Genomic DNA, 26,044 nt, shown 5'->3' with positions numbered 1-26,044 from the left:
TTAAGCAACTGAGCCACCCAGGTGCCCATAGACCTTTATTTTTATAGAAGAAACAGCATAACTGCATGTGGCAAGCTTTTGCAGTGTAGAATTGTGTCACAACTGAGGGAATCCTTTCTGTTCGCATCAGCAGCTACAGTTCAGGTCCCTGGTTTACCTGGTTGTGGGTCCCAAATTGTAAGGAGGAGAAGGAAACAAACTATTCCTATTCTCAACAAGTCTTCTAAGCCTAAATCTAAAGAGTGATGGTGTCACTAAGGTTTGGTAAGGGGGAGCGGTGGTGGTTTTTGGCTTCTCATTCCTTTGGTCAGAGGGTTGGCTGGAATCAGGGGACAAAAAAAAAGAGCTTTGGATTAACAAGACTCTGCTTTCTACAGTGGGTTGTTGCCTACTCTTCTGCTCCTTTGGTTTCTTCTGCAAAACCCCATTCATTAAGTACTTTCTGGCTTGGTTGGCCTCCTCCCTCATGCCTGAGATTCTCCTCTCTCCCTAAGTTCTTCCTTCTGGGTTACCCTATTTGGATCCATCAATGCTTTAGGACTTTAGTGATGGGGGAATCTAGTTCCTATTATATGATTGTCAGCTCCTGGGCCTCAGGAAAGCCATACTGAACTTTGTGCTGGTCAAACAGCTTGCGCAGGGCACTGATGTAGAGTGCATGGTACTTGTCCACTGTCTTCTTGTTTGGCTTCTTAATCCTAGGGATTGGCAGGGGCTCCCCAACTATGGAGAAGGAGAAGAGACAAGCATCTGAGCCTCCCTTCCTCAACTCAAATTACCCATCCCTCAGAGGGATCCACATACTGAAACTCAGTATCTGTGTCTCCTCCCTTTCCTCTGTTCTTTCCCTCTGCTCTAGCCCCATCCCATCCCATATTCTCCAAATACCTAATCTCATGCATGCTGAAGAGAATGAGAGTAAGCTCAGAAGAGTGTTGAAGGAATGCATGTGAATGATGATGCTCTCCTGGCAGCTACGGAATGGCAACAACTCTTATCTGTTTAGTTGTCCTGCCCACCCTGCCCTCAACCATACCTACTGGAATTCCCAGTGCCCATCCCAGCTGTGTGCTGGGTCTCCTGGACTTGATGGATGACCTGGGTGGTGGGAATCAACGACCAGAGTGGTCCAGAGGTATTGGAAAGCTTACCAACAGTGGTAATGGGCAGATTGAAAGGAAGGAAGCCCCAGGATTCTCGAGTGAAGCCCCGGCCATGGAAGGTACAGAAATTTAGTCCCAGGATTTTTTTGAATGTGTCCTGGAAGGTTTTTTGGAAGAACCTTATCCATGTTCCCTCAGGGAAGGTCTCTTGATTGTGAACCTCATTCTCTCCAAAGGAATAGGAAGGAACAAGGTACGCTCTGCAAAGAAAGGAGCATAAGTATTAACTCTCCCAGGTAGCTTCCCCCCAGCAAAACCCTCTCCAAGGTGGGAAGACTTTCCAAACATCCCATTGTAGGACAAGAACCCAAGCACCCAAACATCTTCATGTCTCATTCTTGCCATGCTCCACCCTTCTAAATCAACCCTTTGTGGGGAGCTGCTGCACCTTGTCCCCTGATAGGAAGAAACAAATTTTAGACACTCTAACTGCTTTCACTGCACCCAGCATCCAGAGTGATCTTCCTAAACTGCATATCTGGACATGTCATTTCTCTCTTTAAAACTCTTCCAGAGATCCTCACTTTGTATCATGCTGCTTACCATGGCTTTTGTGCTCTAGCCCTGCCTACCTGGCAAGCTTCCTCTCTCCCCACCACTTCCTTGCAATCTGCTTAGCCATTCTAAATGTGCCAAGTTGCTGCTTGTCTATGCTGCTTCGTACATTCTGCTCCCTCTGCCAGAAATGCTTCCTATGTCTTCATATAGTTAATTCTACTGTGCCCTTCAATGCTCAGCTCCAATTTCAATCTCTTAAAGAAACATTTTTGGACTACCTCCAGTTCCCTCCTCCACAGTGTAGATTAGGTACCCTTCATCTACTGCTTCTCTTTCTCCACACTAACACTATTCTGACTCAGTTATTCCAGTCATCTCCTTACCTGTCTTCCTCCCTAGTTTTCTGTCAAGCTGATCAAAGGTGGGAACTGTGTCATTCATCTTTGAATCTCTAGGGCCTCACAGAGTGCCTGATACATTGTAGGTCAACTGAGTTCTTTCTCCCATTTTGTCTGATTGGCAACTCCTACTATTTTAGCTCACAATTCAGATGTAACCCACTTATGAAACTTCTACATTGGGAGTGAAAATTTTTTCATCAATTATTGCTACCATAGCACTTTGTATATCTCTCCATTATAGCATATCTACTGAGTTTTTTCTATGTGTCAGCACTGTTTTGAGCCCTAGGGACACATCAATGAATAAAATGGATGAAAACAATTTTTGTCAGCAAAAATGAACTACTGGGACCTTATGAAGATAAAAAGCTTCTGCACAGCAAAGGAAACAACCAACAAAACTAAAAGGCAACCAACGGAATGGGAAAAGATATTTGCAAATGACATATCGGACAAAGGGCTAGTATCCAAAATCTATAAAGAGCTCACCAAACTCCACACCCGGAAAACAACCCAGTGAAGAAATGGGCAGAAAACATGAATAGACACTTCTCTAAAGAAGACATCCGGATGGCCAACAGGCACATGAAAAGATGCTCAACGTCGCTCCTCATCAGGGAAATACAAATCAAAACCACACTCAGATATCACCTCATGCCAGTCAGAGTGGGCAAAATGAACAAATCAGGAGACTATAGATGCTGGAGAGGATGTGGAGAAACGGGAACCCTCTTGCACTGTTGGTGGGAATGCAAACTGGTGCAGCCACTCTGGAAAACAGTGTGGAGGTTCCTCAGAAAATTAAAAATAGACCTACCCTATGACCCAGCCATAGCACTGCTAGGAATTTACCCAAGGGATACAGGAGTACTGATGCATAGGGGCACTTGTACCCCAATGTTTATAGCAGCACTCTCAGCAATAGCCAAATTATGGGAAGAGCCTAAATGTCCATCAACTGATGAATGGATAAAGAAATTGTGGTTTATATACACAATGGAGTACTACGTGGCAATGAGAAAGAATGAAATATGGCCCTTTGTAGCAACGTGGATGGAACTGGAGAGTGTGATGCTAAGTGAGATAAGTCATACAGAGAAGGACAGATACCATATGTTTTCACTGTTATGAGGATCCTGAGAAACTGAACAGAAACCCATGGGGGAGGGGAAGGGAAAAAAAAAGAGGTTAGAGTGGGAGAGAGCCAAAGCATAAGAGACTCTTAAAAACTGAGAAAAAACTGAAGGTTGATGGGGGGGTGGGAGGGAGAGGAGGGTGGGTGATGGGTATTGAGGAGGGCACATTTTGGGATGAGCACTGGGTGTTGTATGGAAACTAATTTGACAATAAATTTCATATATTGAAGAAAAAAATAAAAAAAATAAAATCAGAAAAAAAAAAGAATTCCCCTGGCGGGGGGGGGGAAATAAAATAAAATAAAAACAATTTTGTCCTCATGGAGCTTACATTTTTTTCTTGAGGGAAGACAGTCAGTAAACAATGATAACAAATAAACAAAAAACAGATATATAAATAAATAAAATCAGTGATATATAAGAGGATGATAAACACAACCAGAAAAAGTAGAGCAAGATGGTCAAGATAGACCTTATTGAGAAGCAACATTTGAGCAAATACCTGGAGGAGGTAAAGCAATCAGACAAACAATTATTTGGAGGAATAATGTTCCAGGCAGAGGGGACAGCTAGAGCAAAGGTCGTAAGGCAGGAGCATGTAGCTTGTTTGAAGTATAGCACGGAGCCCAATGTAGCTCTAACAGAGTAAGCAAGAGTGAGACCAGGAGGTGATGAGGACTGGCTAAGGACCAGATTATTTACAGTTTTGCAGGCCCTTGTAAAGATTTTGGCTTTTGCTCAGAGTGAAATGGGAGCCATTGGAACATTTGGAGTAGTGACATAATCTCACATTTAATGTAATCAGCTACAGTTGAGAATATTCTCTTGGATGTAGGGGAGAGAGGGAAAGAAGCAGGTAGAGCAGTTAGGAGACTATGTAATAACCTAGGGCAGAGATGATGCTAGTTTAAACCAGGGAGGGGGGTTGTAGTTGAGATGATAAGTGGTTGGCTCCTGTATAGTTATATGTGTGCATGTCTGTTGTTCCCACTGGACTGTCAGTTTCTTAAAGGCAAGAACAAGGTCTTATTTATTTTTATACCCTCAATGCCTAGTACTATGCCTGACACAACAGTAAGCATTAAGTGACTGCTGAAGGAATGCATCCTATTCCTGAAACCAAATTATATGCTGTTTGGGGGTAACAACCATATCTTCTGTATTTTTGCAATCCCCACAACACCAAGTCTAGTGCCTTCCTTGCCCCGGGTAGGTTCTCTGGGCCTCTCAGTTAATGGGTTGATATAGAGTGAAGCTCCACTTCCCCAGACCTACAGCCAACTAGGATAATGGGAAGGAGGTAAAGGTCTTTTCCTACTGTTCTTTCTCCAACTTCAAGTAAAAGAAATGCCTACAAATGTATCTGGAGGCCCAAACACCATTAAGACACAGTGTGAAGGAGCAGAGGGAAGCAATCATAGTAAAGAGGGAGCCCCCTTTAAAGGGTTTCCAAGGGAGGAACCATTCTGGAGAGGTGCTACAGAGTACCTATGGCACCCTGACAATAGGGTACAGAACCTGGGGACCCACCCTGTCTTCAGTGCCAACTTCACAAAACCTTTACGGTCTTTAAGGTAGATGGTAGAGGCTCCTGGTTGGCACAAGAGGGCTTCAGCAGCTCCACCAACCACAATAACCACAGCATTTCCTGAGCCTTTTTGGGTCAGCAAATACTTCAAGGCCAACTTACTCACTGGGCACACACCTGTGAAAGCAAAGAATCAAGTAGCATAACAAACTTGGTGCCTGAGATTGGGGTGAGGGGTTCCTCTGGGCTCTTCCTGCTGGAGACAGTTCTGTTTCCTGAGTATTGTTTCCACTTTTTTGTCTTTGACCTCCACATCCTGGGTTAGCCGTAGCCTGAGGTTAGTCCTTAGGGTCAGCTTCTGGCATTGGAGGTTCTGTACTACTACAGTTGGGGATACCTTGAGTTCCTCTGCCTGCTTCCTCTTAGCTCAATAGTATTTAAGCCCATCGCTTCCCTTTCTACCCATAAACCATAGCCATCTTTGACTCTCCCCAGTCTTACAGGTCTGGAGACTCTCCAGAGTTTTCTCCCTCAGGGGTGATCAGGACTAGCCACCAGAAACCTGCTTTCTCCCTAGAGCAACCTGACAACTGGGAGCCATTGGCTTGGGTTTCTGTAGAGTATGCAGATCCAGGAGCTTGTACAAACCAAACTGAAATGTAGACAAACTATGGAATGAGGGTAACACCCTGCCATTCCACAACAGTCATGGAGTCTTTCCTCACTTCTGCTTTTCATCTTTACTCTGGGATTACTTTTTATTCTCTCTTGAGATGGCAGAAGTTGCCCCCAAGCCTTAATCATTTGGTTCATGCAAAACTCAGAGGGGAGCAGAACCATCCTCTGGGACTCAGTGGTCCCACCTAACCTCTCCAGATAAATGTATCTTTTTAATGTTTGGTTTCAGTTGTTTTCTGGTGTCCAGAAGTGGAATATTCATCCAGAGAGAAGGACATTTGTCACAGTACCCTGGCTTAAAGCCTGGCATGGGGAAGTTATCTTGGATTCTGATGTATGCCTATCCTTTATTCCTTGACATCTTATGCAAGTTTGAAGTGGTTCCCAGGAAATGAAGATCATGGGCAAGGAGGGTACAAGCTAGTATGAGAGACTTTAAAATGTCTTTAAGAGATTTTGAGAGCTGCTATACAAATGGCCAAAATAAGCCAAGTGACATCCCAGAAAGAATCTAGCAAAGTTCATCTGAGCTGCCCCATTCATGTCTGATTTTTCCTACATTTGGGTTTCATATTTGGCTTTTGCCTTTTGCTTTCCACTTTTGCTTTAATCCTAAGATCTAGTCTTCTGCTTCCTCCTCTGAAAGGATTCCTGGCAACTCTTATAAATGCCTGTAACTTATCCTACTGCTTAACCAAACCCTGCCTCCCAGATCTTGGACAGAACCTGATGTTTAGCCACATATTCTTTTTACTGGCTTAGTGTGTTCTGGACTCATTTTCTACTAAGTTCTCTTCTAGCAGGATGTGAGATGTGGACTGTTAGGGCTTACTGGGACCGGAGCCCTGAGGTAGGTCAGAGGATGGAATGATTTCTTATACTCACCCATTGACATCACATATTCTCGCACAATTGGGATCCAGAAGATCCCTTCCAAGGTCCCTACTGAAGGAGTGATGCCTGGGAAAATCCGAGAAAAGCCAGAGGCCTCAGTAGCAAAGTTGATGAACACACCATAAGAGACAATGCCATGGGGGTGATTGGCAATGATATAGTTATGTTCCGGAGAGATGTCATGAGTCTTCACCAGCTGTTAGAGGGAGATTAACTCAGAGAAGTGGATAAGAAGAAGGAAGAGAGGACATGTGGACCCATATACTAGCACATAGCCTATTTTCCTTGGGGAGCCTCAAATCCCTGTTCATTGGGATGTAATCATTGTCATAGGATTGCCAGGGGTTATGATGCTCAGAGGATTTGCCACTGTGAAGAAAGGCTGCTATCTATCCATCTTCCCACCTGCCCATCCATCTTGGGTGCCTACTCTGCATTATGCCCTCTGGGCCTTGACCTTCACTGCTGGCCACTAAAGCCTTTGAAAACATGGAGCTAAGTGGGAAAGGTGAGTCCAGGCAACATAAACCAAGGGCACTCAGAGGAAGGGTGGTTACCTTTATTGGGAAATAATTTTGAAAATACTTCCAGAGGGTCCAATTTCGTACCCAAGCTGAACGCCTACCACCTGTGGATACAGAAGGGAAGGAAAGAGCAGGTGAGATATTGCCAATCCCTCTACCTATCCCAGAGGTGGAGGGTTCTTTCTACAGTCCTCAGGTCACACAGGAGTTCTCATTTTCATACTTCCATAATTCTAGAACACAGAGCTGTAGGTACTGTCCCTGAATCCAACACTCAAGAAGATATAGGAGGTTCGTGCTCTCCAGGAGCCAGCCAAGAAGGTGATGGGAAGATATCCCAAGGCTGGGGGCACATTCCCTGAAACCTCTTAATTCTTCTTAGGAAGCCTGGGAGAGATCTCTGTTCCTTGCTGAGATTTGCTCCCCTCTCTCCCTCTCCTTCCCTCTACCCGTATTTGCTTCTTTTAATTTTTCCTGCTGTCCACCTTCCTATCTCATTTCCTTTCCCTTTCCCCATCTTTTTCTTTGCACCCCTTCTCCCTATGCCTCTTCCACTCTCTCCATCCATTTCCTTCTCCCTGTGGTTCCATCCTTGGCACAGACAGGTACCACCATTCTTCCCATCTCTTACCTTGACTGTGAGTATTCCAATCATAGGCGAGCCAGGTTAAGGCGAGCACAGACAAGATCCAGAATTTAGTGAACATCAGAAAGTAGGGTATAAGAATAATAGGAATTGCTCCTGAGGGGACACAAAGGGTTTATGCCCTTCAGGTTCCTTCAAGTTTAATATAATTCTAACTACCATCTCTGCTCTCTACTGAAGGAGAGGTCAAGGCTGGTGTGAGACCCTTCTTTCCCACTTCCCTCACAAACCTTCCCCACTCTGCTGTAGTCCAGGTTGACCTCTGAGTCCTTGGATCTGGGTACTTTTGATGGCTGAGATCTTAACTGAGGAAACTGCATAACCATGACATTCTCAGAGCAGGCCCTCAGCTGGGGTCAAAGGACAGCAGCCCTCCTTGGCAAGTGGCTTCCCAAGAGCAGCACTTGCACCAGTGGCTGAAATCCCCATTCTGGGACTTCAGGAATTCCTTTCTAAAAGCTCAACCCTCCTTTCTTTGTGGGACTGCTAAACCAGCACATACCAGTGGAGAAGGGCTGTCTGCTGTACACAGGCTGTTTGATGCTGAGAAGAAAACATGTATTGGAAACTGCTTTACTAGGTTCAATTTTGTCTCATTCAAAATGTTTCAAAAGTTCAGAAGGGGAAATATTATCTCTGTTAGCAAAGGGCCACAAAAGGCTATGAAATGTAAACATGATGCATCTCACAGCAGTGGGAATTCCCATTTTAAAATCTGCAGTCATGAGAAAGAGGGGCTAAGTACACATATTGTTAATGAAAAAAGACCCAGCTAAGGGAATGACTTCTTTGACCAGGTAACCACATCGCGAGAGATAAAATTTCCAGAGAATGGAAAGAAACTCAAAAATTACTTAGAAGTGGGTTTGTCTCTTGAATTTTGGACATAGATGAAAATAATAGGAAAAAAGATAGAACAGGCCTTTCTTTAAAGATCATGTTATGGAGTAGAAGAAATCTTAGTGATAGGCTGAATCCTCTTTGCAAGAGCTGGCTGAGATAGTTTTTATAAGCATGCCAATTAAATAGAAAATAGTGGTGGGAGAGATTTTATAGGAACCTTGCCATCTATAAATGTCCTACTACCCCTGATCCTCATAAAAGATGAGAGTAAATTTGCTAGGTAAGCTCCAGAGGAAAACTCAGCAAAAATCATTAATTAAAGGTAGTCTGAGTGTATAATTTCTCTTATATCTTGCTTCAAATAGATTTAGTTTGCATCACCATTATTTAGAACAGTGCCCTGCATACAGTAGGTGTTTAACAAATATCTATAGACTGGCTAGAAGATAAAATAAGTGTTTTCTCTTTTCAATAATAGGTAAACTTAAATGTTAGTGTTTTGCCAGATTTGTGCTATTTAAATGTGATGTTATTTAAAAAGCATGGATGGATTGTGTACCTTATATCTGATCTCTTTCAGTTATTCACAAGGCCTAACAGTAGTCTAACCAAGAACCATACCTTGATAAACACCATCCTCCTTGTGGAATCTATTTGAACTGCAGGTGTGGCACCTCAGGAGACCATAAACGTCCTTTGAGGAGAAGCCTGCCAGACCTGGTCTGTTCGAATGTCATTGGCATCACTCACAGTGACAGAAGTGGGATTTAAAGACATAAGAGAAACAGAGGCCAAACATGGAAGAGATAAAGTTCATGGACCAAGGAGTTCTGTGACAGAAAGCAAAGGTATCTGAGGCAAGAATGATGGAGAACAACCATTTGTGTGTATGTGTACGTGACCCCCCGTTACATATTATGGCCTTGACACCAGGAGATGCTTTCAATATCTCGTCTGTGTTGAAGGGAGAAGTCATAGTGTGGATTATCACGGAAGAGGTTCACATAAGGTAGGCTCCTAATTTAGTTTATATTGAAGATGGCCAAGCCATTCTAATAAATGTGTAGTGTGGTATCTCATCATAATTCTAATTTGCATTTCCCAAATACTTAATGATGCTTCCATTTGCCTTCTGTATATCCTCTTCGGTGAGGTGTCTGTTCATTTCACCTTAGTCCATTTTTCAATTGAGTTTTTTTGTTTTGTTTTGTTTTGTTTTGTTTTTAGTGGTGAGTTTTAAGAAGAGTCCTTTATATATTCTGGATACAAGTTCTTTGTTGGATATGTGATTTGCAAACATTTTCTCCCGGTTTGCTTTATCTTTTCATTGTCTGAACAGGCTCTTTCTTAGGGCAAAAGCTTTTAATTTTGATGAAGTCAAATGTATCATTTCCCCCTTTTCCAGATTGTGCTTTTGATGTAAAATCTAAGAACTTTTTACCTCACCTCATGTCATGAAGGTTTTCTTTTTCTTATTTTTAATGAAGGCTTCTTTATAAGTTTTTTACTAAACATTTTACAGTTTTGTGTTTTACATTTATGTCTCTGATCCACTTTGAGTTATTTTTTTTAGTAAGATGTGAGGTTTAAATTTTTTTTAATATTTATTCATTTCTGAGAGAGAGAGAGAGAGAGAGAGAGCGGGGTAGGGACAGAGAGAGAGGGAGACACAGAATCTGAGGCAAGCTCCAGGCTCTGAGTTGTCAGCAGAGAGCCCAATGAGAGAGGCTTGAACCCACGAATCGCAAGATCATGACCTGAGCTGAAGTCGGACACTTAACTGAGCCACTGAAGTGCCCCTAAGATGCGAGATTTTGATCAAGGTTCATTTACTACATATGGATATCCAATTGTTCCAGCATCATTTGTTTAAAACACTACCCTTCTTCCACTGAATTGCTTTTGCGTCTTTGTTAAAGATCAACTGGCCACAGGAGGGTTCAACAGAGAGATCTTGAACTCACCTTCTCCCACGAACACAGTATCTCTACAGCTACAGAAGGAACAATTCCCTCTGAAAAGGGCCTGAAGCCTAGCTGAACAGAGACTCCATGACAAAGAACAAAAGGGCCACACTGAGATAGGTAGGAGAGGTGGAGACACAGTCTAGCAAGAAACCCCCACCTCAGGAACAGTGACCCACAATTGGAAGGGGTGTCAAAATCTGGAGCTCATCCCTAAGGACTGAGGGGTTTGTGCCCCATTTCAGGCCTCCCAATCCTTGGGAACTGCACCAGAGAGATGAGACCGCACAGCATCTGGTGTTAAAAATCAATGGGGTTTACTTTCAGGAGAACCATAGGGCCATAGGAAATGGAGGATTCATTCACTCTTGAAAGGGCTTATGTACAGACCCTCTTGCCCTGGGATCCAGCACAAAAGCAACAGTTTGAAAGGAGCCTGGATCATATTTTGAGGACACTCATTTGTTTTTGTTTTTGTTTTTATGATTTAACTTTTTTTATTTTTTAAGATTTACATCCAAATTAGTATATAGTGAAGCAATGATTTCAGGAGTAAATTCTTTAATGCCCCTTACCCATATAGCCCATCCCCCCTCCCACAACCCCTCCAGTAACCCTCAGTTTGTTCTCCATATTTATGAGTCTCTTCTGTTTTGTCCCCTTCCCTGTTTTTATATTATTTTTGTTTCCCTTCCCTTACGTTCATCTGTTTTGTCTCTTAAAGTCCTCATATGAGTGAATTCATATGATTTTTGTCTTTCTCTGATTGACTAATTTCACTTAGCATAATACCCTCCAGTTCCATCCACGTAGTTGCAAATGGCAAGATTTCATTCTTTCTGATTGCTGAGTAATACTCCATTATATATGTATACCACATCTTCTTTATCCATTCATCCATCGATGGACATTTGGGCTCTTTCCATACTTTGGCTATTGTTGCTAGTGCTGCTATAAACATGGGGGTGCATGTGTCCCTTCGAAATAGCACACCTGTATCCCTTGGATAAGTGCCTAATAGTGCAATTGCTGGGTTGTAGGGTAGTTCTCTTTTTAGTTTTTTTGAGAAACCTCTATACTGTTTTCCAGAGTGGCTGCACCAGCTTGCATTCCCACCAACAATGCAAAAGAGATCCTCTTTCTTTGCATCCTCGCCAACATCTGTTGTTGCTTGAGTTGTTAATGTTAGCCATTCTGATAAGTGTAAGGTGGTATTTCATTGTGGTTTTGATTTGTATTTCTCTGATGATGAGTGATGTTGAGCATTTTTTAATGTGTCGGTTGGCCATCTGGATGTCTTCTTTGGAGAAGTGTCTATTCATGTCTTTTGCCCATTTCTTCACTGGATTATTTGTTTTTTGGGTGTTAAGTTTGATAAGTTCTTTGTAGATTTTGGATACTAACCCTTTATCTGATAAGGACACTCATTTGTTAATCTTAAATCGTCTGCTGAAGAAGCAGAAACTTGTTGGGATGCTTTCCAAGGATGGAGGCACTGGTGGGTGTCATTTTTGAGTTCTTCTGCTTTATTGGTTGGCACTAGCAGGTGACTTTTACAAGCCCTACCTCTAGCCTGCTAGCTCCACTGGGAGTGCCACCCATGAACTGCAGGTGTAGCCTACCCCACTGCAGCTGGGCTGGCCAAGTGCCCCACCCTCATGTTCACAGTTGTGGCCCACTGAGTCAGCAAGCACATGCAGCCCACACAAAGGACACCCCCTGAGCACCTGGCGTGGGTGGCCAGGGGGAATTGCATTTCTGGGCCCCATGAGTCCAAAATAATTGGAGAGATAGTCTTTGGCAGGCTACCACCCACAGGGCACTGCACAAACAACAGACTGAAACAAATCCCCCACTCTTCATGTGAAAAAGTTTTATTTTCTTGTCCTCAAGTTTCAGCCTGAGGGGCAGGTTCAGGCTGCCTCTGAACCTGTCTCACATCCAGAGGCACCCCCAGGGAACATGGGCAGGGAGACACCACTATTGGGGGTAGAGTTTACTTTAAAAAAAAGAACACGGGGGGAGTAAAAATACAGTTTTTAGGATTTGTTCAAGACAAAATGAAAAAAGAAAACTGCAAAGCAGAAACATACCCATAAATATAGAGAACAAACTGATGGCTATGAAGGGGGATGGGCAAAATGTGAAGGGGAATGGGAAGCACAGGCTTTAAATCATGGAATGAGTAAGTCATGGGAATGAAAGGTACAGCATAGGGAATATAGTAAATGGTATTGTAATAGTGTGTATGGTGACAGATGGTAGCTACACTTGTGGTGAATATAGCATAACTATAGAGTTGCTGAATAACTATGTTGCACACCTGAAACTAATGTAACATTGTATGTCAATTGTACTTTAATAAACATAAAATAAAATGTCAAAAAAGAACCCTCAAAATAAAGACTGCAAACAAAGACAAAGAAGGATATTACTTCATGATAAAGGGGTCAATCTAACAAGAGGATATAATATTTGTAAATATTTACACACCCAACGTAGAAGCACATAAATATGTAAAACAAATATTAACAGACCTAAAGGGAGAAATTGACAGCAAGCAATAAAGTAATAGTAGGGGAGTTTAATACCTCACTTACATCATGGATAGACTATCCAGACAGAAAAGCAATAAGGAAACATCGGCCTTAATGACACATGAGACAAGATGGACTTAATAGACATATACTGAATATTTCTTCCCCAAGTAGCATAATACACTTTCTTTTCAAGTGCACACGAAACATTCTCCAGGATAGATCATATTAGGCCACAAAACAAGTCTCAGTAAATTTAAAAAGATTGAGATATCAAGGATTTTCCTCCAATCACAATACTATGAAACTAGAAATCAACTATAAGAAGAAAACTGGAAGCATCCCAGTATGTAGAAGCTAAACAACATGCTACTGAACAACCAATGGGTCAATGAAGAAATCAAGGGAGAAAATTAAAAACACCTGGAGACAAATGAAAATAGAAATACAGTAGTCCAAAAATTGTGGGAAGAAGCAAAAGCAGTTTTAAGAGGGAACTTTATAGCAATACACGGTTACCTCAAGTAACAAGAAAAATGTCAAACAACCTAACGCTACATCTACTGGATCTAGAAAAAGAAGAAATAAAGCTCAAAGTGAATAGAAGGAAGGAAACAGTAAATATCAGAGCAGAAATAAATGAAACAAACAGTAAAAAGACAACAGAAAAGATCAATAAAACTAAGAGCTTGTTCTTGTTTTTTAAATGTTTATTTATTTTTGACAGAGAGAGAGAGAGCGCGAGCAAGGGAGGTGCAGAGAGAGAGGAAGACACAGAATCCGAACCAGGCTCTGAGTTGCTAGCAGGCTCCAGGCTGTCAGCACAGAGCCCACTGTGGGGCTTGAACTCATGAGCTGTGAGGTCATAACCTAAGCCAAAGTCAGCCGCTTAACCAACTGAGCCACCCAGGCACCCCAGACTAAGACCTTGTTCTTTGAAGAGATAAGCAAAATTGACAAATCTTTAGCCAGACTCATCAAGAAAAAAGAGAGGGCTCAAATAAATAAAAATAGAAATGCAAGAGGAGCACTTTAACTGATATCATAGAGATACAAAAGATCACAAGAGACTATTAACAATTATTATGCCACAGGGGCACCTGGGTGGCTCAGTTGGTTGAGTGTCTGACTTCGGCTCAGGTCATGATCTCACAGTTCGTGGGTTCAAGCCCTGTGTCAGGCTCTGTGCTGACAGCTTGGAGCCTGGAGCCTGCTTCACATTCTGTGTGTCCCTCTTTCTCTGCCCCTCCCCCACTTATGCTCTGTCTCTTTCTCTCTCAAAAATATATAAACATTAAAAATTAAAAAAAACAATTATTATGCCAACAAATTGGAAACCTAGAAGAAGTGGATAAATTCCTAGAAGCATACAATCTTCTAAGATTGAATCATGAAGAACTAGACTGACTGGTAATTAAAAATCTCTCAACAAACAAAAGTCCAGGATCAGATGGCTTCACTGGTAAATTCTACCAAACATTCACAAAAGATTTATTACCTACTCTTCTCAAACTCTTCCAAAAAACTGAAAAGGAGGGAACACTTCCAAACTCATTTCATGAGGCCAGAAGCAACCTGATACCCAAACCAGACAAGAACAACAACAACAACACACACACACACACACACACGAAAAAAGAAAAAAAGAAAAAGGGAAAAAATTATAGGCCAATATCCCTAGTGAACAAAACACAAAAATCCTCAATAAAATATTAGTAAATTGAATTCAGTAACACATTTAAAAGGATCATATACTATGATCAAGTGGGATTTATTTCAGAGATGCAAGAATGGTTCAGCATCCACTAATCAAACAACATGATACACCACATTAATAAAAATGAAGGATAGAAATAACATGATTATCTCAATAGATGCAGAAAAAGCACCTGACAAAATTCAACATCCATTTATGATAAAAACTCATGAGGGAATGTACCTGAATATAATAAAGACCATATATGACAAACCCACAGCTAACATCATACTCATCAGTGAAAAGCTGAAGGTTTTTCTGCTAAGATTAGGAACAAGACAAAGATGCCCATTCTCACCACTTTTATTCAACATGATATTGGAAGTCCTAATCACAGCAATTAGACAAAAAGAAAGAAAGAAAGAAAGAAAGAAAGAAAGAAAGAAAAGGGATACAAATCAGAAAGGAAGAAGTAAAATACTCACTATTTGTAGATCACATGATACTATATAGAGAAAATCCTAAAGACCACAAAAAAAAACTGTTAGAACTAATAAATGAATTCAGTAAAGTTGCAGGAAATAAAATCAATGTACAGAAATCTGCTGCATTTTTATACACTAACAACAAACCATCACAAAGAGAGTGTAAGAAAACAATCCCATTTACAACTGCATAAAAAAATACCTGGGAATAAATTTACCCAAGGAGGTGAAAGACCTGTACACTGAAAACTACAAGACATTGATAAAGGAAAGTGAAGAAGACACAAATATATGGAAAGATGGTCTGTGCTCATGGATTGGAAGAATTAACATTGTTAAAATGTCCATACCACCTTAAGGAATCTACAAATTCAATGCAATCTCTATCAAAATCCCAATGACATTTTTCACAGAATTAGAATAATTCTAAACTTTGTGTGGAACTTCCAAAAATCTTGAATAGCCAAAACAATCTTGAGAAAGTAGAATAAAGCTGGAGGTATCATACTCCTGATTTCAGACTATACTACAAAGCTATAGTAATCAAGACAGTATTGTATTGGCATAAAAACACATAGATCAGGGGCACCTGGGTGGCTCAGTAGGTTGAGTGTCCAACTTCAGCTCATATCACGATCTTGTTGTTGGGGGGTTTGAGCCCCATGTCAGGCTCTGGGCTGACAGCTCAGATCCTGGAGCCTGCTTCAGATTCTGTGTCTCCTTCTCTCGCTACCCTTCCCCTGCTCACACTCTGTCTCTCTCTCTCTCAAAAACAAATAAACGTTAAAAAAAAAACATAGATCAATGGAATAGGATAGAGAGCCCAGAAATAAACCCACACATATATGATCAATTAACTTATGGCAAAAGAGTCAATAATATACAATGGGAAAAAGACAGTTTCTTCACGAAATGGTGTAAATATAAGAACATTGGGGAGCAAATGGTAATTTAATAATTCAACATCTAACATGGCTTCCTATGACTCTTAGGGTGAAGTCCAGTCTTGTAATCTGGGTTTCAAAGGCACTCTGTGGTGGAGCCCCGGGCCACCCCCCTTGTCCTCTGCACTCCACCATACTGTTCCGTCAGTTCCTTCAATTCATTCTGCTCTCTAGCCTCTGGGCCTCTGTGCATTTTGTCCCTTTTACCTGGAAGAACCTTTCCTCAGCTCTTTCCTGACTAGTTCCTATTTATCTTTTAGGCCTCAAGATAAACGTCACAGTTTCAATGTTTTGGCACTATCTTCGACTTCTTTCTCTTTCCCATTCATTCTCCTGCCTGTATCTCCATTGCTACTGCTATGGTTGAAGGCTTGATCTCCTCGGGTTTGGACTGCAATCTTGAGTCTGTTCTTTTTGCCTGCGTGTCCCTTCCCCTCTGGTCAATTTTCCATGTTATTGCCAGATTGCTTTCTAAAGCACAGTCATAATATTGTTTGCCTCTGAAACCTTCAATATTTTCCCACTGCAACAGAAAAAAAGTGTAAACATGTAGTCCCTCCGTGGACTAGCCCCAAACACCTTCCTCACCTCATCTCTCACTACCTGCACTCATACTGCTTATGCTCTAGCCCAGTATTTCTCAAAGCATTGTCCTTATATCACTGTAGGTACACTAGATGATCTGAGGTGGTGTATGGATGGTAAATCATTTTAATATATAGTGAATAAAAAGTGAATTTATGGTAGTGATATAAAATATCTGTTATAATACACTATTTTAGGTAACAGCAATGAGTCAATTTGGAAAAAAATGTTAAGTCATAATAACATAGGTGGTACTCAACTGTAGAAAATCCAGAAGGTGGGATGTGAATGGCTGAAATATGGGAAACAGGGGCCCAACCACCTTAGTGTACTCCCCATTCCCAACTCTATACCTTTGGTGGTGCTGTTCCTTTATTCTGACTACCCTCTCTTCAACTTTCTGCCTATCAAAGTTCTTTCAGCCTTCAAGGATTTGCTCAAATGATACCCCCTTGATGATACTTTTGGTGATTCTCTGCTCAGAATGAAGGGTTCCCTCCTCCACACAACCACAGCACATTACTTATGCTTCTGTTTGACCCTGTTTCACTCTGGTGCTTATGTAGTTAGTACCTCACAAGTCTAGCCCTGTCCCTATTAGACACTAAGCTTCTTTTGTTTTATAAATTTTTAAGTTTATTTATTTATTTATTTATTTAGAGATAGAGAGAGAGAGATCAGGGGAGGGATAGAGAGAGAGAGAGGGAGAGAGACAATCCCAAGGAGGCCCCATGCTGTCAGCACAGAGCCCAATGTGGAGCTCAAACTCATGAACTGTGAGATCATGACCTGAGCTGAAATCAAGAGTCAGATGCTTAACTGAGCCACTGAGGCACCCTCAGCACTTATTATTAATAAGCACTCGTTCAGGACTTAATGTACATTATCTCATTTAATTCTCTCATAACCCTGACAAATAGATAATTTTATTATCCCCATTTTATATATGTACAAATGTGATGCTCGGAGTGGTCAAACTTTGGAGGAATAAAAAGTTCCAAGCTTTAGGAAAAAAGTAGGTAGCATTTGTGGAGTCTTTACTATGTGCCAAGAGCTATTTTAGACACTTTGTGTGTGTTACCTCATATTAATACCTGTAGGAAAGAAAGTTCATGCCTTCCAGGAACTGACAGTCTAGTGGAGAAAATTGATACCATAAATAGTGGATAGATACCAGAGGGTAAGACTATATAGTCAAATGTTATTTTATGTGAACCCAAGCAGAAGACCATTCCTTACTGCTGGGGAACCTGGAAAGGCTTCTTGTGGAGGGTAAGATTTAAGTTGAATTTTGGAGAAAGAGTAGGATTCTGACAGAGAGATTAGTGGAGGAAGGGCTTTCCATGCATGAGGAAGAACTTGAACAAAGATCTGTAGATGGAGGAGCCCAAGGCCCATAACACCATAACCTGAAAAAGTACAGGGAGACCGGGAAGACATGGAATAGGAGATGGAACTGAGAAGGAAGCTGGGGAGATTAGGCTTCATGCTAGAGGAAATATGAAGCCAGTGAAGGTTATCAAGCAGAGGAACAGCATGATCATATCTGTGTATCAGGAAAATAATTTGAGACAACTGTAGTACCAAGAGAAACTGTAGGCACTAATTAAGAGATGCAGTAATATATTTTTAAAGTGTTTATTTATATTTGAGAAAGAGAGAGAGAGAGAGAGAGAGAGAGAGCAGGAAAGGGGCAGAGAGAGGGAGAGAGAGAATCCAAAGCAGGCTCTGTGCTGTGCTGTCAGCACAGAGCCCAGTGTGGGACTCAATCCCATGAACTGAGATCATGACCTGAGCCAAAATCAAGAGTCAGACACTCAACTGACTGAGCCACTCAGGTGCCCCAAGATGCAGTAGTTTAGATGAGAGACAATGGGAACACGAAGTAGGTTACTATTTCTCAAACCAATTTGAAAGATACTATGGAGGTAGAATTTTCAGAGTTTGGCAGTTGATCAGATGTAGGGGGTGAATGAATAATGCCTTGAAGGATCTGGGAATGCTAGGAAAGTATTAAAGTCTCTATTTGCCTAATTTTTTAGGATCTAGTTACTCATTATTCTTCCTGAAGGTGCAATGAAATCAGAATGTAGGGTGCTTGTCTCAGAAGTGGTTGGCTTTCCTCTGTTGATTAAATGGCAAGGTTGGCAGTGTCTTATGAGTTGGAGTGGTTGGACTTGAAGTAATGTCAATTTCTATAACAGAAAGAAAGAAAATGAACATCTATTGAGGATTTTTTTTTGGCTCTTTGATCTTCAGAATGGTCTTTAGAGGCAGATACTATACTCTGTTTCTACAATGGTGGAGGGTGAATGGCTTACTTGTGAAGATCACATAAAAATAGTATTGATGGAGGCACCTGGGTGGCTCAGTCAATTAAGTGTCCAACTCTTGATTTTGGCTCAGGTCATCATCTCACAGCTTGTGAAGTCAAACCCTGCATCAGGTTCTGCACTGAGAGTGCAGAGCCTGCTTAGCATTCTCTCTCTCCCTCTCTTTCTGCCCCTCCCCCTCTCAAAATTAGATAGATAAACTTTAAGAAGAAATAACATTGACTTACTTGCACAAGGTCCAGTAGCAACAGGTGGCAGACCTGGCCTATCTGATTACTAAGACTATGTTCTATTTTATGTAGTATCAGAAACCAGAGCAAGAAGGCAGACCTAAAAAAAGTGGGGGGTGATCAGAGGTGATCAGGTGAAAGAGAGGAAAAAGAAAAAGAGATGGACTTAATGGTCTCTACTGAGGGAGAATTCAGAATTTAGTGTCAATTTAGTGTCAGGCCTGGTCTTGTGAGAAATATAACTATGACAAGATATGGCTCCTATTCTCATGGGGCTTATTGAGTAGAGGGGGCAAAGGATACAAGGGCTGCTACCTAACCTATTTTTACAAAGTGCTTTGGACTTTCAGAGGTGATACGGTCTTGGGTTGGCTAGAAAATGTTGCAGAGAAGATGTGAATTGAGCAATATTTCAAAGGACAGGTTGTCCATGATTATTAGTCCAGGGAGAGGGATCAGAACATCTTTCCAGTGGAGGGAATAGTCAGAGCATAGGTGAAGGAGTGGGAGAGTACCCTTTATGTTTGTTCTATGAATAGACTGCTTGGAACACAAGCTTCTTATAGGGGAAGAGTGGGGGGATGAGCTGGTTAAAGGTTAGAGCCAGAGAGTGGAGGAGGGCCTTGAATGCCCAGGCTAACACATTTGTACGTCACTGAGTAGGCAGTGGGAAATCACTGACTATTTTTGAGCAGGAGAGGACTGTAATTAAAGATGTTTTCAAAAGACTCTACTGGGAGCAAGCAGTGGAATAGATTGGAGAGGGTGAAGACTAGAGGGTAGAGAGCCAGGAAAGCGGATATTGCAACAGTTTAGGTAGATGGTGACACATGCCCAGAAAAGAAGAGACAGAGAGCCATCCTCCAAAGGAAGCTGGCCCTCAGAGGGCCTCTCAGGGCCATTGCCTAATTCTAAGTGTCACGAATATTTGTATTTTACACCTCCCCCAAACTGTCTTTTCATTCCTCTCTTCTCCCTTCATCCCTCCTTCTTGTTCCTCTCCTTTTTCTCCTCTTTCCCCCTATTTCCTCTCCCATTACTTTCAGGGATGCTCAGTAATCAGCCATGATTCTAAACGTCATTCAGGAAAGTGGAGAGGTGCTGAGGGAGGCTCTAAGCAAGAGAGAGGAATGAAGGAAAGCAGGTGCATGAAAAAATTAAGAAGGAAATTAAGGAAGGAAGGAATTTAGGAAGGAAGGAAGGAAGAAAGGAAGGGAGGATGGAAGCTATTCTATATGGAGCATTTACTGTATACCAAGCTAAGAGGATGGGGATACTGAGGCTTAGAGGGGTCCAAATACTTGTTGGAAGTCACACAGCTAATTGTTATCCAAGTTTGACAAACGAGAACCCATGTCCTGTTCATCATGTTTCACTGTTTCTATTTCCTGCTTTTCCTGATCCCCTCAACTTGGTGTGATAATTTTTCCTTGAAACCCTAATATCACTTTGTTGTGACTATTTCTTTCACTTACTACAGTCTGTCTTACATCGTAGTGACTTCTGTGTGTGTCCAGCACTGATGCATAAACTGTGTACAGTGGTGGAACTAATGATTGCTTTATCTTTGTTGCTAGATAGTAAGGAGTTTGTACTCGATCCATGGTAGTTTCGACAAGGACCGTCACCACCTTGTAATTAGTATTTGCTCTATAACTATTGAACAGATTTGAATGTCTTAGGCACTTCTGGGGACATCTTATACTGTTACAGATGCTCCAACACCCAAGATTCATGTTGTATTTCTAGCACAATCACTAAAATGATAGAAACAGGATGTATAACATCTAACCTAGTAGAGGAAGGCAAATGGAATGATAAAAATAATGTAAAACAAGACAAGATAGGGGCACCTGGGTGGCTCGGTCGGCTAAGCATCTGACCCTTGGTTTCCACTCAGGTCATGATCTCACACTTTGTAGGACCGGGCCCAGTGTCGGGCTCCGTGCTGGCGGCGCTGAGCCTGCTTGAGATTCTCTCTCTACCCTTGCCTGCTCGTGCTTGCTCTCTTTCTCTCTCAAAATGAATAAACATTTTTTAAAAAGAAAAAAAAATAAGTCAAGACAAATGGCTAACAAGCATATGAAAAGATGCTTAACATCACTAATTGTTAGGGAAATGCAATCAAAATCCCACAATGAGATATCACCTCACATTCATTAAGATGGCTCCTATTAAAAACCCCCAGAAAATAAAGAAGTGTTGGAGAGAACGTGGAGAAATTGGAACTTGTGCACTGTTGGTGGGAATGTAAAATGGGTGCAGGTGCTGTAGAAAACAGTGTAGCTGTTCTTCAAAAAAATTTAAAATGGAATTTCCATGTGATCCAGCAATTCCACTTCTGGGAATATATCCAAAAGAATTGCAAACAGGATCACAGAGATATATTTGAACACTCATGTTCACAGAAGCATTGTTTACAATATTCACACAATAGAATATTATTCAGCCTTAACAAGGAAGGAAATGTTGTCATGTGATACAGTGTGGGTGAAACATGAAGATATTATGTTAAGTGAAATAAGCCAGTCGCAACAGGACAAAAAGTGTATGATTCCACTTATATGAAGTACCCAGAGGAGTCAAATTCACAGAGACAGAAAGTAGAAGAGTAGTTGCCAGGGGCTGGGGGGAGGGGACAATGGTGAGTTCTTGTTCAATGGGTACAGACTTCAGGAAGAGAGCTCTGGAGGTGGATGGTGGTGACAGTTGCACAACACTGAATGTACTTAATGCTGCTCTAATGTACACTGAAAAATAGTTAAAATGGTTGGTTTGATGTTATATGTGTTTTACCACAATTAAAAAAAACTTTTAAAAATGCAGGTGAAAGAAAACATTCACACTTATTATTAGTGTTTTCACTTAAGACACGTAGGTGCCATCATTTGTCCATAACATCCCCACCCCACACCTCCAGCTCTTCCAGAAGAAGTGGAAGCTGGTAAGATGGCGGGGGGGGGGGCGGGAAGTGGGCATTACTAGGAGGCTAACCCTCACCTCTGGGCCCTTACATATTCAGTGTTGGATATGCCTTGTACCCTATCCCTGTCCACAGTGTCCTTTGAAAGGGGGAAAGGAAGAGAGAAGAAAATACTTAAAAACAAATCATTTTCTGGGAGAAAAATGAAAACATTTTATTGAGGAGTGCTCCCTAGAAGAGTCAGAATAATCTGGGCACTTGTGTTCGAAGACCACACAAAGGGTTTCTGGGTCAGTACAGACTCCACACCTAAAGGGAAGAACTTACACACCTCTTCCTCTCTCTTTTATTAAAATTTTTTTTAATGTTTATCTTTGGGGGGGGGGGCAGAGAAAGGGAGACACAGAATCCAAAGCAGCCCCAGGCTCTGAGCTGTCAGCACAGAGCCAGACTTAGGGCTCAAACTCACAGAGTTGGGAGATCATGACCTGAGCCAAAGTTGGACGCTTAACTGACTGAGCCACCTGGGCGCCCCTCTTCCTCTCTTGACCTCTTTTCCCTGCTCTCTAGTCCCCAGACTTGCCCACTCTTTCTAGGATCCAGACTTGAAATGGTGGCTGCCACCGCAATACCAAGACTTTTAGGACATTCCTGTGCCCCCCTCACTTTCCTAACTGAGGGCTGCAACTTGTCAAAAGGGTCTGTTTGAGGACGTTAAGACAAACGCAAAGGAAAACAGAAAATATGAAAGACTAGAAGCAAGTTTATAAAAAAATCATTTTTTCCCCCTTAATACAGCTAGAGTCAGGCCATTGATGAACTAAGTGCTCAGCATGATTTGATTTCAATAAGGCTCAATAAGTCATCATCTTTGGCAGTCACAGATGCCTTTGGCAGTCTGGTGAAGCCTATGGACCCCTTCTCTGAATAATATTATAAATGCACAAAATAAAATATATAGACTTACAAAGGAAATGCAACATATTAAAACACAGTTCTCAAAACATCACCAAAAATGTGTCATAGTAACATGGGCTTCTTGGTTTATGCATCAAATAACCAGACCCAATGGCAGTTCCAATAACCACTGGCATTTTGAAGTAGTCGTGAGCATAAATGACATTTTGAGATGCCTGCAACAACTGGCAAATGAAACGCAAATCTGTGATGTCTATTACTGACAAATTCACTGGTGCTGTTAATGTTTCTATGGCTTGTTGCCTACATTCATTATTTCAATTCGAAGCTAGTGAAAATAAAGGTAAATTTTGCTATATGAATTCAAAGTTGTCCACCCCTACCCCCAATTCTAGGTCCATAGGCCTTTGGTTAAGACCCTCTGCTCTAAGGGATCATATAGTCTCCCATAGGTTGGAATTGGCTGCCTTCAGGGTGACATTTCTCCCCCATCCAGTTTCCAAGCTTTGGCCCTGGAATTGGTTGCCCATGAAGTCCTAGATTCCGGTTGGGAAAAGCTTAGCACTCTCAACCCATTTGCCCAGCACTGATAATTGCCATGCTCTGAGTCCACTGCGCAACTTGCCTTTTATTAAAGTTCTGTCTGGGGTGCCTGGGTGGCTCGGTTGGTTAAGCATCCAACTTTGGCTCAGGTCATGAACTCACGGCTTGTGGGTTCGAGCCCCACGTTGGACTCTCTGCTGACAGCTTGGAGCCTAGAGCCTGCTTCAGATTCTATGTCTCCTTCTCTCCCTGCCCCATCCCCACTTGCACTCTCTCTCTGTCTCTCTCTCTCTCAAAAATAAATAAATGTTTTAAAAACTTTTTAAAAATGTTTGTTTAATGAGTCACTAGGGCAGCTCCCAGATTTTCCAGAATTTTCTCCCCATAGTTTTAGACTAGAAAATCACCTTATGCCTACCTAGCAATACCAACTCTGCAAGCCACCATCACCTTTGCCCCCAACCCTGAATAGGACTCTTTTTGGCAAGTTCAGAGGGGGTGAGCAGGAGGATGCATAAAATGGGTGATGGGCATTAAGGAGAGCACTTGTTGGGGTGAGCACTGAGTGCTGTATGTAAGTGATGAATCACTACATTCTACTCCTGAAAGTGATATTACACTATATGTTAACTAACTGTAATTTAAATAAAATCTTGAAATTAACAAAAAAAAAAGAGGGGGCAGTCCTGGGAAGGCTGCGGTGATCTTTAAACTAGAACAACCAAAGGCTCACTCATGGCCTTCATGCCCTCAGTTGGAAAGAGGGAAATCTGATGGTTTCATTAGAAACCTAATGATTTCATTCTTGCTCAACAGCATCCATCTTTCTGGGTGAGAAGCAATAGTCCTTCCCAGAGAGGGCGGGGGGGGGGGGGGAGGAAACAGCCAAATGATCTCTTTGGAGCCTTCCTCATCTGGGATTCTTGCCCTCGTTCTTGGCCTGTTCTCATGTGCTCTCCAACCCCTGGTGTTCACTTACCTAAAAATACGTAGACGGGGAGCCACTGCAAAACAGACAGGGTTTGGAGGCATTCGTGAAGATCCAGTCGGGAAAGGAAGGCCATGGCTGTTGTGGCAAGAAGCCCAAACAGAAGGCCAGCACTTCTAAAGCTGTGCTGATTACAGGTGCTTTGCTTTCATCTCTTATCACTGAGTCCCTTTAGCTGCTGAAGGTTTTAGGCTTGACCTAACCTTTCCTCCAGTCTTCCTTGTTCTCTGTCCCGCCCTGGCTTCCTACACACACATGAGGTTTCAGATCATGCTATCTAATCTCCCTAATATATATCCCTTCTCCTTGTGTGCTTCATTGCAATAAGGCAGATATCGCTTAGGGGTGGTTCTTGCTGTGTGTGGGGAGGTCCCTGATAGATGAGTGCAGGAAAAGAGAATGGCTTAGACTCCAAATAAGACCTCTGAAAAGCAACCTACTTCCCTGCTTAAGAAAGGAGACCTGGTAACTCCACTTGTTTCTGCCCTAGTGGCTGCTCTTTGGCTCCTCCTGTCTTCTGCTGAGAGCCACCTCGTCAACTTGGGCCTTTTTCTGTACAGATATCTTAACTTCTCAGATCCCTCCTTGTGCCTCTATTTCGCAGGGGCTCGGTATCAGCGGCCAGATACCACATGGTAGAGTGGGAGAGGCACTGTACAGAGAACATATCTTGGGTTCCAGTCCGAAGTCCACCATGCTATTCCCGTGACACTTTGCCAATTGCTCCATCTCTCTAGATCTCAGCTTGAGCATTCGTTGTTGGAAGGCAGTGTAGTGGTTAGGAGCACAGATTTTAGAGCCAGATAGCTGGGGTTCAAATATCAGCTCTGCCACTTACAAGTTGGTGAACTCCTGTGCCTCGGTTTCCCCATCTGTAAAACAGGGATGATAGTAGTACCTACTTCATAGGGCTTTTCTGAGGATGGGATGAGTGAATGAGTGTAAAGTGCTTAGCATAGTGCCTGGCACACAGTAAGCATTATGTGTTCCCTGTCATTATTTGTTGAGTTCAGTTCGTGTCTATTGAATATCTACTATGTTTCAGGCTAAGAGGCTTACTTCTACACACTGGCCTTTACAAAATTAAAGATTGTTCCCAGGTCCCAGAACTCTGGATTTATAATTTTTTTCTGCAACTATCTATGGAGTGACTACTGTTTGCCAGGCACTGCTGTAGATGCTGAAAATTCAGTGGGGAAGAACATGGACATGATTTCTGCCTTCATTGACCTTACAGTCCAGTGGGGGAGACAGACATTAAGCAAAAGAAAATCATAAAAGTGTCTATGCACTTGAATTTGTGGTAAGTGTCTTAAACAAAAAGGCCAGTATTGTCAGCATAAGGCCTTGGATATAGAAGGTGCTCAAAAAACATTTTGAATGTAATCAAAAAGGCTGCTAGGAAAATCAAATACAAAAATGGTATCAAGTATCTTACAAGTGCAAGGAAATAGATTCCTTAGGCTTTTCCATGCAGATTAACAGAATTCTGTCTTCCTCCCTAAACTCCACTCTGGTTTTCACCTGCCTGATTAGACTGACTAAGATTTTGCAGAGTTAAGCTTAGGGAACATTTTTGGTATGTTG

At 42.0% G+C, this 26,044-nt stretch overlaps 1 protein-coding gene across 2 annotated transcripts; it reads right to left on the bottom strand.

Annotated features, from left to right (window-relative positions):
* On the bottom strand, window positions 1–24,691 carry DGAT2L6 (diacylglycerol O-acyltransferase 2 like 6). 2 transcript variants are annotated; one of them, XM_015080551.3, is made up of 7 exons: window positions 24,449–24,691; window positions 7,454–7,564; window positions 6,856–6,926; window positions 6,290–6,494; window positions 4,729–4,903; window positions 1,152–1,363; window positions 1–723 (listed from the first exon to the last, which is right to left on the bottom strand). In XM_015080551.3, exons 1-7 carry the CDS (start codon window positions 24,531–24,533, stop codon window positions 569–571), a joined length of 1,014 nt encoding a protein of 337 aa, XP_014936037.2. In that variant the 5' UTR covers window positions 24,534–24,691; the 3' UTR covers window positions 1–568. The 2 variants fall into 2 exon arrangements, with proteins under 2 accessions (XP_014936037.2, XP_026909446.1); XM_027053645.2 differs by lacking the exon at window positions 7,454–7,564.
* Between the last annotated feature and the right edge of the window lie 1,353 nt (window positions 24,692–26,044).

This window comes from Acinonyx jubatus, chromosome X (genome assembly GCF_027475565.1).
Source record: "Acinonyx jubatus isolate Ajub_Pintada_27869175 chromosome X, VMU_Ajub_asm_v1.0, whole genome shotgun sequence".
In the NCBI taxonomy this organism is placed as follows: domain Eukaryota; kingdom Metazoa; phylum Chordata; class Mammalia; order Carnivora; family Felidae; genus Acinonyx; species Acinonyx jubatus.
Note: the sequence above shows the minus strand (reverse complement) of the source record. Positions and strands in the feature narration are given on the sequence as shown.